This window comes from Osmerus mordax, chromosome 7, assembly GCF_038355195.1.
Source record: "Osmerus mordax isolate fOsmMor3 chromosome 7, fOsmMor3.pri, whole genome shotgun sequence".
NCBI lineage: Eukaryota > Metazoa > Chordata > Actinopteri > Osmeriformes > Osmeridae > Osmerus > Osmerus mordax.
Genome location: NC_090056.1, coordinates 16,927,127 through 16,945,282, shown reverse-complemented (window position 1 = coordinate 16,945,282; position 18,156 = coordinate 16,927,127). Strand labels below are relative to the sequence as shown.

At 44.1% G+C, this 18,156-nt stretch overlaps 1 protein-coding gene across 2 annotated transcripts; it reads left to right on the top strand.

Annotated features, from left to right (window-relative positions):
- The first annotated feature begins 300 nt into the window (after nt 1–300).
- Nucleotides 301–17,339, top strand: slc16a4 (solute carrier family 16 member 4). Of its 2 annotated transcripts, XM_067240027.1 has the most exons (10): nt 301–388; nt 2,007–2,144; nt 5,119–5,257; nt 5,587–5,719; nt 5,918–6,061; nt 6,360–6,521; nt 6,844–7,512; nt 11,196–11,407; nt 12,345–12,438; nt 15,092–17,339. In XM_067240027.1, the coding sequence occupies exons 2-10, from the start codon at nt 2,122–2,124 to the stop codon at nt 15,307–15,309; spliced, it is 1,794 nt and encodes a 597-aa protein (XP_067096128.1). In that variant the 5' UTR covers nt 301–388; nt 2,007–2,121; the 3' UTR covers nt 15,310–17,339. The 2 variants fall into 2 exon arrangements, with proteins under 2 accessions (XP_067096128.1, XP_067096129.1); XM_067240028.1 differs by lacking the exons at nt 12,345–12,438; nt 15,092–17,339 and adding an exon at nt 11,727–11,774.
- Nucleotides 17,340–18,156: the final 817 nt, after the last annotated feature.

Sequence of the window (18,156 nt, the reverse complement as noted above, 5' to 3'; positions counted from 1 at the left end):
GCCGAATGGTCCTGCGAGTTAAGTTTTGGTTTGACAGCATATATGTTTTTGTTAATTGAAGGTTTACAATAAGGTTTCAATCACGTGGCTGTCCCTGTGAAGGCTTTGGTTCATGCAACCCAACCCACCATTAGCAGAATGGCGTGGCAGGGATGATGAGAGGCGTAACCCTGAACTATATAGCCGACAGATAGTGCGAAAGTTATGGCACGGTCCTCTTCGAGGGTAAAGGTCCTTCTGCGTCGACTTTTGAGAAAGCACGACGTCCCACAGAAACATCTTTTTCTGAACGGAACTGGATGGCACGCGCACCCCCGTACGAACTAGGTCGGTCGCAGATAAGTTTTTTTTATTGACCATTAAACTTTCCAGGTGATGGAGAATTAAGGTACGTAAAGATATTGCATATTCAATTTAACAAGCATTGTATTCTCAAATTCTAAATTATGGTTTGATCATTCAATTTCATTCATTGGGGCAAGAGTATCCCAAGAACGTAGGCTAGCCTACTATAGTTTATAATTGTTCAATTCATTCACCTTTTATGTTTTCACGTTCACTTTTCCGTTGGATGGATTGAAATTAAAAGAGACATACTTTAATTTTGAGTGAAAAAAAAAACATATCAACAGATTCACCTGCTATGAATTATGCAAATTGTCTGTTTACGCTGGAAATGCAATCTTGGAAAACAAAAAATCATCACGTCTTTTGCTATAATTAACTTGTTTAAAACTGTATTCTAAGCTGTATTTTGTTTCTTAATTCATTTTCCAAAAATGTTAATGATTTTGGTTATGACATTTGTAGTAGTTATAAGGGAATATAAATACTTTTTTCTTTCATAATTTGCACAAACAAGTTTCAAACTATGTTTCAACTATTTTTGCTTTCATTATGGACTTCATGTATAATATCTTCCAATTGAAGGTAAACACACTCATTCTTAGTATACCTGTAAATGCTTTCCCCTACACAATCGTACCCATTTTCTACACACATAGATTCCAAATGAAGGAGACAATTTAACACATATTCTTCTGAATTGAAGGCAACCAAGGGCCCAGAGTTCTGAAAACCCCCAAATATCTCCCTGTGAGTTTGCAACACAGTGCACAGTTGTCCCACTCGCTTTTCAGGGATAATAAACTAAGCCAAGCTTTCAGATAACCACAAAGCACTTTACAGCATAATCTCACAATTCCTCATGACTAATGTAACATAATCTCACTTTTCCTCCTTGCAAATGATTGTTTTGCTTTCCTCAGTAAGCAACTAAGCTGATTCAAGAATGTGACTAGTTAGATCAGAGGGTTGTGACACCGTGCAGGGTTTGGTGCTCCAGTAACAGACTTGTTTATTTGTTACCATATAGGCCAGTACTTCCCACTTTAACTGTATAATACACTGTAGCGTGTAGCTCATCACACCCCTCTACAGACAACTCAGAGAAGACTGTTGGGGTGAAGGAATCTTTATTTTGTCATTTCAACTATATTCATGTTTCTCCATCGCAAAGCAGATTTGCATGTCTAATTACCTGTAAGTTACGAAACGTTTTCTGAGATTATTAATTATATCAACATGTTTATCATTATGCTTTATGGTATCTTGTTTGTGGACATGTCTGGTCAGCTTCCACATTTGAGTGGCAGTGTGAATAGTAGATCTCAGAGCTGACCCCAGATGATGGTTCGCAACCCTGGCGGGCCCCACAAAGCTCTTGAGATAACCACGAAAGACAGGATCCAACCCTGACCCCCGGCCCCCTCACACACACACACACACACACACACACACACACACACACACACACACACACACACACACACACACACACACACACACACACACACACACACACACACGCACACACACACACACCCACACATACAAGATCACATTTTAAGCATCCCTTTCATCCCTTTCTAATTCTTAGAATATCGGTAAACTTGCAGCACATGGTACTGCCTGAGGGTTAAGTGTAATTTCTCATCATGTTGCAGGTATGAGGTTCATCTGGAAGCAGCTATAGATTTGAACTCCTTAGACACAACCTGAGGATGACATCTATATAGGACCTTTGGCATCTCCCTGCTGTATCAACTTCTCAATCCAATCATGCTACCTAAAGACCACAACAGGTAAACTACCATTCATAGTATTCACTTTCCCTGTATATTGTGTTTACAAGTAACCTTTATTAGTCAAGTTCATTTGCATGTACCAAGGCCTGGATCAATAGAGCAGTACAGAGACATTGCAGTGTTTATTTATCCACCTTTACATAGAAAAAAAGACAAAAGGGTATTATACTCTAAATACATATTATGCTTATGTATTTACACCTTAAGTTCTCAACAGTTAATTCTCTCTGTTAAAACTGCCTTTTTACTTCTAAAACGATGAATGCTACTCACAACTTATCAATGACAATGCTTCATATTGTTTCAGTGTTCATTCCTTAGAATCTAAAGCATAGGCTTCTGGAGGTTCCTCACTCTGTTGTTGTTTTAATGGTTCTTTGGCTAGATCTGAATATCTGTAAAGAGTATAGCAGATGTCATAAACCTTTACTAGGGTCCTTTTTTCTCAGTGCTCCAGAAAGAGAGAAGCCCCCTTTGATCTTGATTAAAACCCTGGAGTGTGTGTCAACTGTCGACATACTTGCCTGGTGTTGCTTGCCACTGCATGCCTCCATAGCTGGGGGAAATACAAATGTAGATAATCACCATCTACTACTTTGAGAATGTTTGATTTGACTGAAATCAATACTAAGCACAATAATGCCAATGTCACAAACCCAATTGTTCAAAATGCAACCTACGATAAATCAAGTCATTCACAAATACATTGTGACATGGATTCAACCCAGCACAGGTCTATGATTCTATTTTTGCTTGAGTGAGAGGACGCTCTCTTGCCCAGTTTTGACCCTGTTAAATGCCCAATAGAACCCAAACCTATCATGGAGTGTGCACATAGACAGTCCTAAATGGTGGGTTGACATCGATATGCATCCTTTGGATTTTTTCTACCAAGCCTGTAACTCCATCTGCCTGCTGGGCTTGTAATGGTCCTTAGCTTCCTACCTGTGATTTTCTCATGTCACCTCCTAGTGGCTCATGTGTTTGAACGGGCGGAGGGTTATCACAGCTACATAGGTGGGATGTTGTTGGGGGTTTTTATGACCTGCACTTGTTTTTCAAGTCCCAATAAGCTGAACCGTGGCTTTTTGAAAGGATTAGGACCCACCTCTGTTTTCAATTAGGCCCTTCCCTTCCACCTCCTCCAGAAACATGACCTCATAAACCCTATAGGGGCAGAGGAACTAACATTAGTGATGTTTTTCTCTCTGTGTAGAAATGACTCTCAATGAAGTGTTCCTTTAAACATGACTGTCTCTCCATCCCAGGCCCTGCCAGCCATTCAGTGACATCCATAAGACGGCCTATTAGAAAGTATTTGAAAAAGTATATACTGTATGTATAGGTGCATGTGTAGGTGGCAAAGTTAGTTTGGTGCCTCTTCTTGACCATCACCCAGCCACCTCTCTTTCCCAGAAACCCATCCACCCTTCCCATGAACACCACATTCATTAGAATTCATTGGCATGGGGGAGTGGGGGGGGGGGGGGGGGGGGTCCTAACCTGTAAAGAGCTCTTGAAAAGGAAGCCTGCAACCACAGCCCTTATTAAAATTTGAAATTGGGTTGAGGCAGAAACTGGTGGGGACAGATTGTACTGACTGACTAAACTGGCTGGTGTAGTCAAATGATGAGTAGCTTTTCTTATCCTGTTGAGTGAGACACTATATAAAGTGAAACTCTTTGTGAGTTTTGCTGCTGATACGCTGCCGTCAGATGTGGGTGTGTACTGGAAAGAACTGAATCAAGGACAGAAGGTTCTTGTTTTTATTTTCCAATTAAATGCAGAAGTACTACTCAGTGAATTTTTTTCATTCTCATCGCAACCAACTGCTGCAGACCGCAGATCAGGAGAGTTGGGGTGTAATGACCTTAGTGATACATCTACACATGGTAGCAGGCATAGTACTGCACTGTAGATGTTGACGGTGGCCTAAAAAAGATTCAGTCTTTCTGAGTCAGGTATGGTGTTCAGTAGCATCCAACTCTGGCCTTACCACAAGGGAGGGTGGAGGGCTATGTGCAGGGAACATGATTTGCTGACATCAGTAGTTGAGAGAGTCAAGAGATGGAGTGGAATTAAATATTGACACGGGCTGTGACCAACACTCGCTTTAATTACAGAGGACACACTGGGTCTAAAGCAAGTCTTCTAAGAAGAAAGAGATTAATAGGTAGCCAGAGCTGACCACATTTTAACTGACCTATTTCACACCCCAGTGGTCACGCAGACATTGCATTGATACCAGCTAGCTTGTAGAGTAAAGGTTATTATGGTAAGGGATGGGGTGGGGTGGGGATTCATTACTGAGGCAGAAGGCAGACAGGTCTCTCATGAAGACACAGTGCACTGAAGCAGCTTTCACTTTGAAAACATAAAGTGGATCATTTCAAATTTTTTGTTGGGTGTTTTTCATGAGCTGGGCTGAATGTTTACAGCATCCTCGAGTTGTATTTCTTTCTTCCAGCACTGTTCAGTACTGCCGATACGAAAAGGCCTGTCTTGTTGCATTAGGGAAATGGCATCTCCCTTAGGAAAATGTTTTGCTGTCATTTCTGAGTTAGTACGGGAGCTTGTTCATGGAGGTACAGAATCAGAGTGTGAGAAAGGTCAGCTGGTTCGAGCAGTGAAGTCAACCTCTCTTCCTGCCCTGCCGTAGGTCAAAACAGCACCTATACGGGGCTATAGGGTCACGTCTAGCTGTCTGTACACGTGGACCTCCCCATATCTCCCAACTGAGCCTTGAATCAATACAGCTTTGGGTTTCAACTTTAAACCACTCAACCAGAAGTCTCACATTTAAATACGTACAAATGAATCATTCTACAAAATATTCAATTAACTTCTCCCTCTAACTGTAGGTTTTTGGGGGAAATCATGTTTGGCTAATGATGATCACAAGCAGCTTGAGGCTTGGCTGCATGTGTGTGGTTCTCACATGATGTGCTTGAATTTCTGGTTTATTTTACAGTGAAGCCAAGGCAGCCAAGATCAGCCTGTTTCAAGGGGGTGCTGTCAAGGAGAAGGAGAAGGAAAAGGAGACAAAGATCCAGTACGTGGACCCTCCAGACGGAGGCTGGGGCTGGATGGTGGTGCTGCACTGCTTCCTGGTACGGCCCCCTTATTACAGCATTCGTCCAGTTTTTACGTACACAAATGACCTCATAATGATCCTAAACATGGCACATATAAAAGCCGTCTATCACTGTACGTATGTGTACAGTCTGTCAACATGTGGATGGCTGAGCGGTTAGAGAATTGGGCTATCAATTAGAAGGTTGCCGGTTCGATTCCCGGGTGTGCAATATGAAGTTGTGTCTTTGGGCAAGGCACTTCACCCCACTTGCCTCGGGGGGGAATGTCCCTGTACTTACTGTAAGTCGCTCTGGATAAGAGCGTCTGCTAAATGACTAAATGTGTGTGTGCTTGCGGTCCCAAGGTCAACGTGCTGGTGATGGGGACCTTAAAGACCTTCGGCCTTTTCTTTGTGGCGTTCCAGGATGAGTTTGGAGGTTCGGCAGAGAGCATTAGCTGGATTGGCTCTATCATGTCCAGTCTACGGCTCTCCGCAGGTCAGGGATCAAAGCAATACTTACAGATACGAACTCACTAAACATATCATACACTGCTTCTGTACCTATCATCTTATTTCTAGTGCATACAGTTCTGTGTGTGATGATTGCATTATTATTACTATACACTTACGAATTACATATCACCCCCTCACACACACATACACACACAAACATGACTGTGGTCTTCATGTGTAGCTCCCCTGGCGTCTGTGTCCTGTGCCAAGCTGGGGACAAGAGTCACCTCCATAGCTGGGGCAGTGCTGGTCAGTGGAGGGTTTCTCACCAGCATATTTGCCTCCAGTGTGACCTTTCTATACATCAGCATGGGACTGATTGTTGGTGAGTGAAAACGATCTCTTTTCATCCTTGTGAAAACTGCATTTGCTTTACATTGGAGACAGTGCTACTCATGGGCCAATGTGCACCTGTTAGCTCACAATGAACATCTAGTCTTAAATCCGCTTTTCTTCTTATTTTCATGACATTTGCTTGTTGGTCTGTATTCTCTGTATTCAGACCGCAACCTCGCAGTACCTGTGTTGCTGTTGTACTCTTAAGTTAAATTATACCTTCCACGTCAAAGGCATATCTGTGACAACCAAATGTCTTACTGTATCTCTATCGCTACCCTTCGCAGGTCTTGGTTTTGCCCTGCTGTACCAAGCTACCTCTGTCATCATTGCAATGTACTTCCGAAAACGACTGGCGACGGCATATGCTATTGGACGCTCTGGGATGGGTTTGACCTTTGCCCTGGCACCCTTCACTCAGCTGCTCCTTGAGCAGTATGCCTGGCAAGGTATGTATCTCCGGAAGAGAGGGGACTCGGAAGAAATTCGTCAGTATTTGAAATATCAATCTGTTCAAGTTTTATTCCTTTGTTGAAACTGTAGCATGTAGCAGGACTCAGAGTTTTACGTCCAAAAGGCGGTCAACAGATATTAATTGATCCGCGTTTTTCGGAGGGGCCTATGCAAAATAAGAACAGCTCCTTTTTTTCATATTTGTTCTCCGTACAACACTTAGAGTTTCAGCTGCAGGTGGGTTGCCATCCCCATGTGGGGGTTGATGGACGTTGCCTCCATGTCATGACTGTGCTTCTCTGCTTCCTCCTTTCCCAGGAACTCTGCTCATCTTAGGGGGCCTCATGCTGAACCTGGTGGCCACCGGGATGCTGCTCCGACCCATCCACATCCGGCCTTCCACCATCTCGCCCTCCTCCACCTCCACCTCCTCCTCCGCCAAGAAAAGCCCCTCCGTCTCCCCCAGGAGTCCAGAGAAGGACCACACCAAGAACGGGCGCGCGAACGGCACCTCCACACCCTTAACCAACGGCTTTGCCAAAGTGGACCCCTCCTCTCCCTCCCCTCCCCTGCCATCCCATCACTGGGAGAAGGAGATCTCAGAGAAATCCCCCCTCGGCCCTGGATCCCAGGGCCCCCCACAAAATCCTGAACTGACCCGGCTGGTTGTGAACGGCTTGAACGGGCACGACTCTGACGGGGGGGGGAAGGGGCAGAGTCTCGACGACTTGGCGGAGACCAACGGAAGCCTGAACGGCTCGGTGGCCGTCGGGTTCTCGCCGCACGCTGGCACTCCCTGCGAACCTCCCGTCACAGAGGCCAAAGTTTTGGACTTCTCGCTCTTGAAGGACCCTTTCTTCTGTATCTACACCTGGTCTCTGGTCTTCAGCCAGCTGGCCTATTTCATCCCTTACTTCCACCTGTCAGCACGAGCCAGGAACCTGGGCATCGACGCCATGGACGCCTCCTTCATCATCTCAGTAGCAGGTAAGCCTCAGTGTGAGCACCCCCCCCCCCCTCCTGTCAACTGCAGCTGTAAGATGAGTGTTGAATAAGACAACACTGTAAAAAAGAACATGATCTAAATGAGTAAGCGTGTGTTGCAGCCTGCGGTAATAGCATCCAGCCTTGTTCAGTGCGGGTTGAGGAACAACTAGCATCAGTGGGTAGATTTGTTTGACCAGGTCACAATAACTGATAATTGTTCAATAACTGATAATTGTTCAATAACTGATAATTGTTCCACACACTGTCCGTGTGTGGAACAAGCGATCGACGCAAAAGAAGGCACTCAAGACATTGGCAATCGAGCCAGTGAGCCTGGCATTGGATATACAGATCATTCTGCCCACAGTCTTTGAATGGAGCTTCAGATGTCGGAGATGCAGAGCGTTTCACCTAGATGGGAGGAGCACCAGCTCTGTTTTTTATTTTTTATTTTTTAAATATGATGCAAAGAAGAAAAAAAAAAAGTACTCTGTCAACTTCTAAGCATTAATTATTTGTGAGCAGCTCAGACTGCAGTCTTATGTAATGAATGTGCTTACATAAAAGCTGAACTCTGGCCCACTGACTAAAGTCTTTGGGTTCAGCAGTATTTCTATTGATGAGGCCACTTCAAATGAGGGGCTGTATTAAGGTTTTCTCGACCACCGCCTGTACACGTGCGTTGTAAATTATCAGAGCCGTCACTGTACAAACACTGTATTGTACTGCAAGAAGACATCAATCTCTACTGTACTCTCCAGGGATAGCATCTAATTCCCCCCTTGTCTGAATTGTGTAGTCTTTATGGAAATGGGACACTCGTAGATACGGCTGCATGGGTTGCTGATGTAAATGCTTCAGAGCAGGAGGTCTTGTATGAATGATGTTATGGGAGGAGCATTGTGATGCAACACCAAAGAGCATGAATATTTAAATATACCGGAAAATTTGATTGTTACAATAGAATAGAATACAATTACAATAGAAATCAAGCTCAAAAAGGACCCAAGCAGTTCCAGAACATCCTACCTGTATCAGAAAGGGGAGTCCGATTCATGTTTTCTGTCTCTGGGTTCTAGCAGTGGGGGGTTTATTGGTCTACGTTGTGTAGGATGTTTAGGGTAAATTATTCTGCAGGAGGCTAATAGGACCAAATGGGCAAAGGTGTAGATCTCAGCTTCAGATCTACAGCCCATAAATGTTATCTCAATTTCCATTGCGATCCGGGGCTCTCCAATAATGGTCCGTGCCAGCAATTAGACCGAGCCAGTGAACCATGGCGAGAGCAGAACGCGATGCGCTGGTTCATGCCGACTGTCACATTCTCTGGTCACATGTGGCGTTCTGAGAAAGCCACCCACGCCCCAAAGCCACCCTATCCCAGTCAGGGTCCAGCCAGCCTCCCCTCCCACCTAGCTGCCAATCAAAGAGGCCCATTTGGGTCTGGCAGGGAGTATTGGCTACTATAGACCCGACTAGGCCTACCGCCGCCCAAATCTGTGCCTGGGGGGAGTCGCTAGGCAACAGCTTACTGAGTAAAGTGGCTGCCGTGGCGACCAGAGGGGCTCTCGATTTTTCGGGTCCAATTTTGGAGAGGCTGACATTGTGCGGGGGAGCGCTGGGGCTGTAGTGTGTACAAAAGAGAGGCGCGGCATGCCAGGAAAGCTTGCTTAGTAATGAGAATAGTAGCTATGAAGAACTGACATGAGTTTGTTTTCAAGCCTGTTTGACATACTGACTTATTGTCCTTCTTTGAAGTTAGGGCTAATGGCATTCCTGAAACTAATATCCTAAAGCTGTTTCAAAGCACCTGCATATGCCTATATGCGCATGAGGTTAAAACGCATCAAGAGAGAAAGAGTCTTTGCAAGGGTCCTGGGCACTTGCCTGGGGGATGCGTGAGTTTTAAGTGGGCTCTACTTAGGCAGCATTGTGAAGTGGTTCAACGGGAACAGCTGCGGACCTCGCCAGACCTGCTCGGATTAAAACACACAAACAAGCTGCCGACTCATTGGAGCTGGAGGGGACAGACGCCCCAGGGGGCGGAGCTCCGCGGAGGCCGGCAGAGGACATGTAAACACCGTACAGCTGCCGTGTCATCTGTGTAACCTTTAGGAAGAGATGCATGAGGTTTCATTACATCACAAGAACAGTGGGTGCGAAAATTGGTGACTAGGCATTTTCACATCCCTAGCCTTTTATGTAGGCAATCATAACCTGCAAAAAAAACGCTCTTAATACTCAACCATCTTTAGGTGTAGAGTAACAGCTAAAATCCATTTATTTCGAGGGGAGAATGTCATTGGCTGTAGCCGGTATCACTGCAGTGATCCACCACCACTGATATCTGCATGGGACCTGTTTATTTCATTGATCTATGGGTCAGTGCAGCCATCCGCAAGCTATTCCTGAACCGGTCAATAGCTGCAGAAAGCCTATCACATTCCAGTTGACCTCAGCATCCAAGCTCAGGATATCTGCTCCGTCATCATAGCTCTACGCTAGAGCCAGATAAATACACGAAACCAAATCGATACGGGTTGATTCGACTCTGAATGAGTCGTTATCTTTATGTCCGACATGTGAAGCAGCTGTCAGGCTGGGGGACGTGTGGACAGTCTGTCCTGTGAGTCCAGTGGGACTGCTGCTCCTCTTGTACCAGAGCTGCCGTTTGATGGTGGTGCAGGAGCGTGTGCTGCAGTGCCTCAGTCTCCGCCCCCCACCCCCCACCCTTTCTCCCTTCCTCCTCTCCCTCACGCACAAACACTCTGTAGCTGTAACCCACTCAAACTCAACCTCTTTGTCTCACTCCTTTTTTCCCCTCACACTCCATCTCTCGCTCGCTATGTTACACAATTTCTCATTAACTTACAATCTCTCTATTTCTTGCCCGCATGCACATTGGTTGTTTTGGAGCATGCTTCAGCACAATGATTGATTAATAGGTGTTCTCTGAAAGTGCAGGTCACAGATTGGCAGGTCGTTTGTTAAACCTGGCCTGTTGCCAACACGGCCCCTCCGTTGTCCCAACACATGTGCAACAGTGGCACATTGGACACAATATGAAATAGACCGACACAAAGCTGTTTAATGTAAAGACATGGTTACTTCAGACTACCATTCACAGGACCTCCTCATGCACGCAGCGACCTGGCCCGCTGCATTCTGGAATGGCTTCTTATGATGTTGTGGTCTAAATCTCCACTGTTGAAAGTTCCTGTCTGTTTTCCACTTGAATGATTTTCGATTTTACCCAAGTCCCCCATGTTTGTAAATAGCCCGCATCAGTTAAGTCAGTCATTGCGAACAATTAACGCCTGGAAAAAGGCCTTGATAAATGAGGCCCAGAATGTCTTGTTCACTGCGGGGGATCTCAGGCTCACTGATGTACAGTATAAAGTCTGACGGAGGTGTCCAAAAACATAAGAGGTGCTCAGGAAAACATGGAGCGCATACTGGTTGTGACCTCACCCCTCTTTCTCTTTACCTTCTGCTCCTTGGTTTTTCCCTCCTTCTGGCTCCCTTCCTCCTCTCTCACTCCCCCACCCCCTACTGTCACCCCTTTCTCTTACACTCCTACACCTTCTCATACTCCTCTTACCTCCTCTGTTACACCTCTACCTCCTTCTCTCATACCTACACCTTTCTTTTCTCACTGCTCAACTTCCTCTCTTCCCTCCCAGGTATCACAGAGACCATAGCTCAGCTGGGGTCTGGCTGGCTGGCGGACAGGAACCTGCTCCACAAGTACCACTACCACAAGGCCTACCTTATCCTCTGCGGGGTGGTGAACCTGTTCTCGCCCCTGGCCGACTCCTTCATCCTGCTCATGGTTTATGCGGTCTTCTTCGCCATCTTCTGCGGAGGCTACATGGCACTGCTGCTGCCCGTCCTGGTAGGGCACCCTTTCCTTGTGTGTGTGTGTGTGTCCTACTGTTAGGCCATCAGAAATCAATACTCAAGACAGCTGAGTGTGTTGTACTAATACACCTATTATCTGTGGGAGGACCTGATACAAAGCCCAGGAAATGGCCATGGGCAACCATTGCACATGGTCATATGCTACAACAGTTGAAATGGCTCTAACAACCCTAAACCTTTGCTTTTTCAAACAGTCCTACTATTCAGCATTGTTCATGAGTGACGTTGTATCCGTGATATGGTTGGAGGGGGCGGATGACTATGTGTGTATTCATGTGTGTGCGTGACAGCAGATGGGAGATGCTGTAAATGTATTGGATTCTCTATGTTGACGCAGGCCCTCCACCCTTCACCTGAGGGTCTTATGCACAGGCAGGGGGAAGCCAATACGCATGTGTACGTGTGTGAATGAATAACTGACAATATCTGACAAGACGATATGTAGCCTAAAACCACCTGTGCATTGTTTGGCCATTTCCCTGTATTGTGTAAATAAGGAGAGGCCCAGGACTGTCAGTTGACTGAGTCAACCACCAACTGTCTATTCAGGATTTAACCCACTGACCCTGCACTGTGGGCCAAGCTCATGTTGGCATTAACCTTACTGTAAATCAGTCAAATACATTTACATTTAGTCATTTAGCAGACGCTCTTATCCAGAGCGACTTACATTAAGTACAGGGACATTCCCCCGAGGCAAGTAGGGTGAAGTGCCTTGCCCAAGGACACAGCATCATTTTGCACGGCCGGGAATCTAACTGGCAACCTTCAGATTACTAGCCTGATTCCCTAACCGCTCAGCCACCTGACTGGGATGTCACCAGCACGGATGTGAAATTAGGCACCTGTCACACATATAAAGCAGCAGCCTGAAGCATGGATGATGATCTTACCAACTTATTCATCTTCAGGTGGACCTGGTGGGCCAAGAGAAGCTCAACAACTCCATGGGCTTCTCCATGTTCTTTGTGGGTCTGGGCTGCCTCACAGGCCCCCCCCTCGCAGGTGAGCTCACTCCGACACACGTCAGGGAACACCTCCAGCAATGACACCTAGTCTGGGAGGGGTTAGGGACAGGTTGGGAGGGACAGGATCTCGCTACAGCCAAAGGTGTTTCACTAAGCAATTCCCAACCGTCTCACTCCATACTACATTACATTTAGTCATTTAGCAGACGCTCTTATCCAGAGCGACTTACAGTAAGTACAGGGATGTTCCCCCGAGGCAAGTAGGGTGAAGTGCCTTGCCCAAGGACACAACGTCAGTTTGCATGACCGGGAATTGAACTGGCAACCTTCGGATTACTAGCCCGATTCCCTCACCACTCAGCCACCTGACTCTATACTAGACAGTAAGCCTAACTGCTGCAGTCTCTTTTTATTGATTTTTTATTTTTATCCTGATTAATTATTTTGTTGAAAGATATCATTAATAAATATATGTTTTGAAGGGCTATAACAGCTGTTGTAATAGGCTCACATATAGTGTAAAGTCTCCCTAATTACTGTTAAAGTTGGTTTGGACATTTCTTTGCCATCTCTGCTGTCAGGGGCTGTTAGGGTTTTGAGTTCCGCAACCTATTGCAAAGGAGCACTTGGCATTAATACTGTGATGGCTAAAAGACCCAAGGAGAAAAACAAGCTAAAGTTAGTCCTGCCCTAAGCATAGTTGTTGTCTTTTGGACTGACCGGGTCAAATTTCGCCCCACCTTAAGTCAAGGTACGTCTTTGAATAACAAGGTTATGTTCCAGGCTGGATTGACATCACACGGTTTAACTGTCAACAGATGAGTTTGGCTGTAGAATTCATTTTCAACCCAGGGAACACGTTTGTGCCATGAACATTCTCCAGGCCTTGGTTTGTCTCAAGCAATTTTTTTGATTTTACAAATGAATGACTATTCATCACAACTGTACTCTACTTTCACTTCTAAAGGTATGAAAAAACCTCCCCCTTGTTTGGTGAAAGACATGATTAACGCTCAGGCACATGCACCAGCCACATGGATGTGTTTCCAGGAAAAATAACACTGTTCCCTTTAGCTAACACTTGGCCCCATTTTAGGGGTGGCGTGGTGTTCCCTTGAACTCTTTGACATGGTCTTGTCCACTCTGTTGAAGATCCTGAGAGGGGCCCAGGTATTTCTGGCCTGAAACGTGATCAATGACTGACCCCGGGTTTATCCGGATATAGCATGCTGCTGTGTTTACCATTCCCGCTGAACATGCAGGGTGAACTCACCCCAGGCCACTCTAACCTTACTCCTCAGAACCAGCAACAGGCTATTTTAGCTTTCCGGTTGGCTTGTGAGTCGTCCTAAGGGGGACACTGTAACTGTGAAACATATCAAGGATGCTTATTATGGAAGCAAATCGTTACCAAAATTCAAATTCAAATGCATTTCCAGAAATGCATTTGCATTTTAAGAATGTGGCTGCATTATTTGACTCATACATGAAATTAGTAATCAATCATCCTATTTGCATTTTAATTTTCTTCTTCAAGAGTGCTCAATCTTTCACTTAATTAAAATGAAAAAGAAATAGACATTTGAGATTTAATTTTCAAAACATGCCCCAGCAAATAGATACCAAAATTCAATTTGAAATGTAAAATTTGAAAATTAAAATGCATTTCCAGAAATGCATTTTCATTTTAAGAACGTGGCTGCAAAATCGTGACCACAATTCAAATTCATTTCCAGAAATGCATTTTCATTTTCAGGAACGTGGCTGCAAAATCGTGACCACAATTCAAATTCAAATGCATTTCCAGAAATGCATTTTCATTTTAAGAATGTGGCTGCAAAATCGTGACCACAATTCAAATGCATTTCCTGAAATGCATTTTCATTTTCAAGAACGTGGCTGCAAAATCGTGACCACAATTCAAATTCAAATGCATTTCCAGAAATGCATTTTCATTTTAAGAATGTGGCTGCAAAATCGTGACCACAATTCAAATGCATTTCCAGAAATGCATTTTCATTTTAAGAACGTGGCTGTAAAATCGTGACCACAATTCAAATTCAAATGCATTTCCAGAAATGCATTTTCATTTTAAGAATGTGGCTGCAAAATCGTGACCACAATTCAAATGCATTTCCAGAAATGCATTTTCATTTTAAGAACGTGGCTGTAAAATCGTGACAATTCAAATTCAAATGCATTTGCAGAAATGCAAAATGAACGAAAAAGCATTCTGAGCGGCGCAGCAGGCATGTTTTGAAAATTAAATCTCAAATGTCTATTTCTTTTTCATTTTAATTAAGTGAAAGATTGAGCACTCTTGAAGAAGAAAATTAAAGTGCAATGATTGATTACTAATTTCATTTATGAGTCAAATAATGCAGCCACATTCTCAAAATGCAAATGCATTTCTGGAAATGCATTTGCATTTGAACTTTGGTAACGATTTGCTTCCATAGCTTATGCTTAAGGATGAAACGATGGTTAACGTACCTACACACTCCTCTTTAACTCCTGTCCCTTGTGCTGCCTTTGGGTCATTGTGACCCACCTTTTGCACCATGCCGGTGGGTCACAATGACCCAAAGGCAGCACAAGGGTTAACACAGTCCATCTCACCTCATTGCTAGTTCGTGTTACTCCTGGCGTCTACTAAGTCCCAGAGCCCCTGACCGTGAGGTGTGTTGCAGGCTTCCTGTATGACTACACCCAGACGTACGACTGCTCCTTCTACCTGGCGGGCATCTGCTATCTCCTCTCCTCCGTCTCTCTGTTCCTGGAGCCCTTGGCGAGGCGCTGGGAGGCCCGCCAGAAACGAGCGTTGGCCCGCCGTGTCGACACGGGCTGGAAGACCAACGGATGCTTCTGTCCAGAACCTCCTCACAATGGTGTCACCTCGTCTCCCTAACAGTCCCAATGCAGTCTTAAAACATACCTACGCCAGGGTGTGGACCTTGATGTCCTTTCAACGGTTAGAGAAGGAGCATCAGATGGATAGAGGGGGAAATGAGTATGACCACCATAGGACAAGGCCTGGTCATGGATGTAACAGAGACTTCCTTTTCACCAGAAGGATGAATCCTGCTTGGTAACTTTTGATCATAAGCCAAAATCACACTTCGTGCTACACCATATATTTGATCTTTGAGTACTCTGACGTCACATGTCTGGATTGAGAATGTTGTTTTCACAGCAATGAGGTAGGCTTCAACTGCCTCCAGGTTTCATCTGGGTCCACTGTGTCTTTGTATACAATAATGTATTTATACAGTGTATTCTCATGCACGTTTTGCAGTTTAAAATCAGCTTATATGTCTGACTCCCAGTCACCATCCCAAACCGCTGGGCCAAGTAAAATGTCTAACACAAAGCACTATATGCTGTAATGTTTTAAATGATTCATGCTCACACAGCTCCAGTTTTGAAAAAAATATTCCTATTAATATCCAGGCTTTATAGCTTGGAACCTGCTGCATAGGGAATCTTAATATGGCTATTATGATGCCCCAGAAGGTTTGCATTAACTATCTTGTTTAGTTTTTGCAATGGAAGTTTTTTTAGTTTTATTGCCGTTATTGATACTCATGTAATTGGTATTAAGTAGTCCTGAGTCACATCAAAAGATGCCAAGGTTTGGGGGTTTGTTTGAAAAGCAACAAAAACTATGTTAAAACAATGTGTAAAACAAAGTAGAGTGGACTTACTTGTACACAGTTGTTTAAAGGCCCTCAAAGCAATGGAACAACTGTTATATGTTAAATACCAAGATGTGTTCTGTTTATAGTTTATAAGCAGAGAACATTGAGTCGATGGGTTTTGTTTTACTGTGTAAACAACTGGACCAAGTGCATTTGGTTATTACCCATGCTGGCTAATCTATTCCATTAGAATGTTACTTCCCATAGAATGAGCTGCATTAATGTGGTATGAGGATTAAAAGGTTTTGTGGCAGTGCCTCAATGCAGTCACATGGGCAATGCAATGAGTTTTGATATTATATGTGTGGGATTCGAAAGTTTTAATTTCCATGTTTATGTTGTCCGATGTTTATTGTGCTATAGTTTCTTTGTTTATCACCACTTTGCCTTAAACAATGTACTGTACTAACTTTCCTATAATGTGAACCAAAGACACATTACTAATTTATACCTTGAACTTGATCACTCCCAACTGGGTAATATACTATGTACCACCGCCTGACGATCCATTCTTAACCATCTTAACCAGAGTTTTCATCCAAAATCAAGTGATGAATATTTGTTTTGTTTCACTCTGCCCTCTAGTGGCACTGAAAAGCTTCAACTCAAAGTATGCTGTCTCAATTAGTACCACATTATTCCCCCTCAGCACACGTTCACAATGCCCAATAGGTCTTTGTATTGTTACTCTCATCCCATGGCTTAGCCGTTCTATTCACTTTTAGTACACTAGGACTGGGGGCTGCTTAATGTTCTGTTACATAAATCTGTGTAAAAAAAAAAAAAAAAACGTTGATGCTTTAAAGATAGGAAGGCAGATTATCTGTATTTTTTTCTTATTGTATTCTTCATTGTTTTATTTGAACATTACATTTAGTAATTTAGTCATTAGTGGGTTGACTGTAAGCAAGTCCCTATTAAAGCAATATTCTGAATAATCACCCTATCATTTTGAAGATACTGTAGGTGTATTCTACAATGTGCCAAAAGATACATTGGTAACAACTGGAATCATTGAGGTATTTGATGATATACTGAGCTGGCAGCGACTGCATTCATCGTTAGGAACTGCTACTTTTCTAAATATTCAGTTTCTGATTAAGGAAAAAAAACAAACATGCTTAACCAATCATATTCATAATAGTCACAGTTCCTGTCAACTAAACTTGTAGTTCTTTTTGTATGCCTTTTCACAGACTGCACAAGCAGCTGCAATAAAGTGACATGAAACCTTTCCTGATTAAAGCTCAATGTACTCATCCTGTCTGGTGATGATGCCACTCCGGGTGACACACACACACCTGTTTGTAAGTCACCATAAAAAGCACCAAGATAAGAAAGCACCAATAATACAGATTTATATAAATTTTAATGCAATACAGAATGCACAAATTACATACAATTGAGCAGATCAAACATACACATGTTAGAATGTATAACTGTTATTTCATGATGCGAATGTATATAGAAGAAAGTACTTACAATATATGATGGTGATGACTGGGTTGCCTGGGGGGGAGATACCTTAGAAATTAGCCTAGAAAACACACAAAAAGAGGGTTTAAACAACCACAAACAGAAGCTGCTCTCCAGCATACTTCACTTTGGCTAAATGTATGCTTTCTCACTTAATAGATCTGCAGAAGTTCTGCAGAAGTAGCTGCTAGCACCTTGAACCTCAGCATCAAGGCCAAACATGCACAGTCTCTTCTTCTATGGTGTATTTTAAGACATGGGGGCTCTCAGATTCAGAATGACACGAGGGAAAGTGAGACACACGGGGAGGGAGGCAGTCTATCCTTCTCGTTGACTGTGGTGACCTGACGGTAGACTGGCTTGACCTCAAGAGGGGGGGGGGGGGGGGCCCTGCAGCAGTAAATGTAGCAGCTCGGCTTACTGCTGTCATGTGGTGGGCTTACAGGGTCCCTGGCAGGACTTACAGCCTTGCCGTTAACATTATCGGCTCATGTTCTTAAGGAATCGTTAGCATCGAGAGCCTCTGCGGTGGCGATGGCATCACATGTGGGGACTGTGGTCTGTGTGGCAGTGCCATGGAG

What these genes read in the sequence shown, in the direction of transcription:
- slc16a4 (XM_067240027.1), top strand. Translation starts at nt 2,122, where the DNA reads ATGCTACCTAAAGACCACAACAG. An exon ending in CTACCTAAAGACCACAACAG is followed by an intron (nt 2,145 to 5,118) that starts GTAAACTACCAT and finishes TTTATTTTACAG; the next exon opens with TGAAGCCAAGGCAGCCAAGA. An exon ending in TGAGCAGTATGCCTGGCAAG is followed by an intron (nt 6,522 to 6,843) that starts GTATGTATCTCC and finishes CTCCTTTCCCAG; the next exon opens with GAACTCTGCTCATCTTAGGG.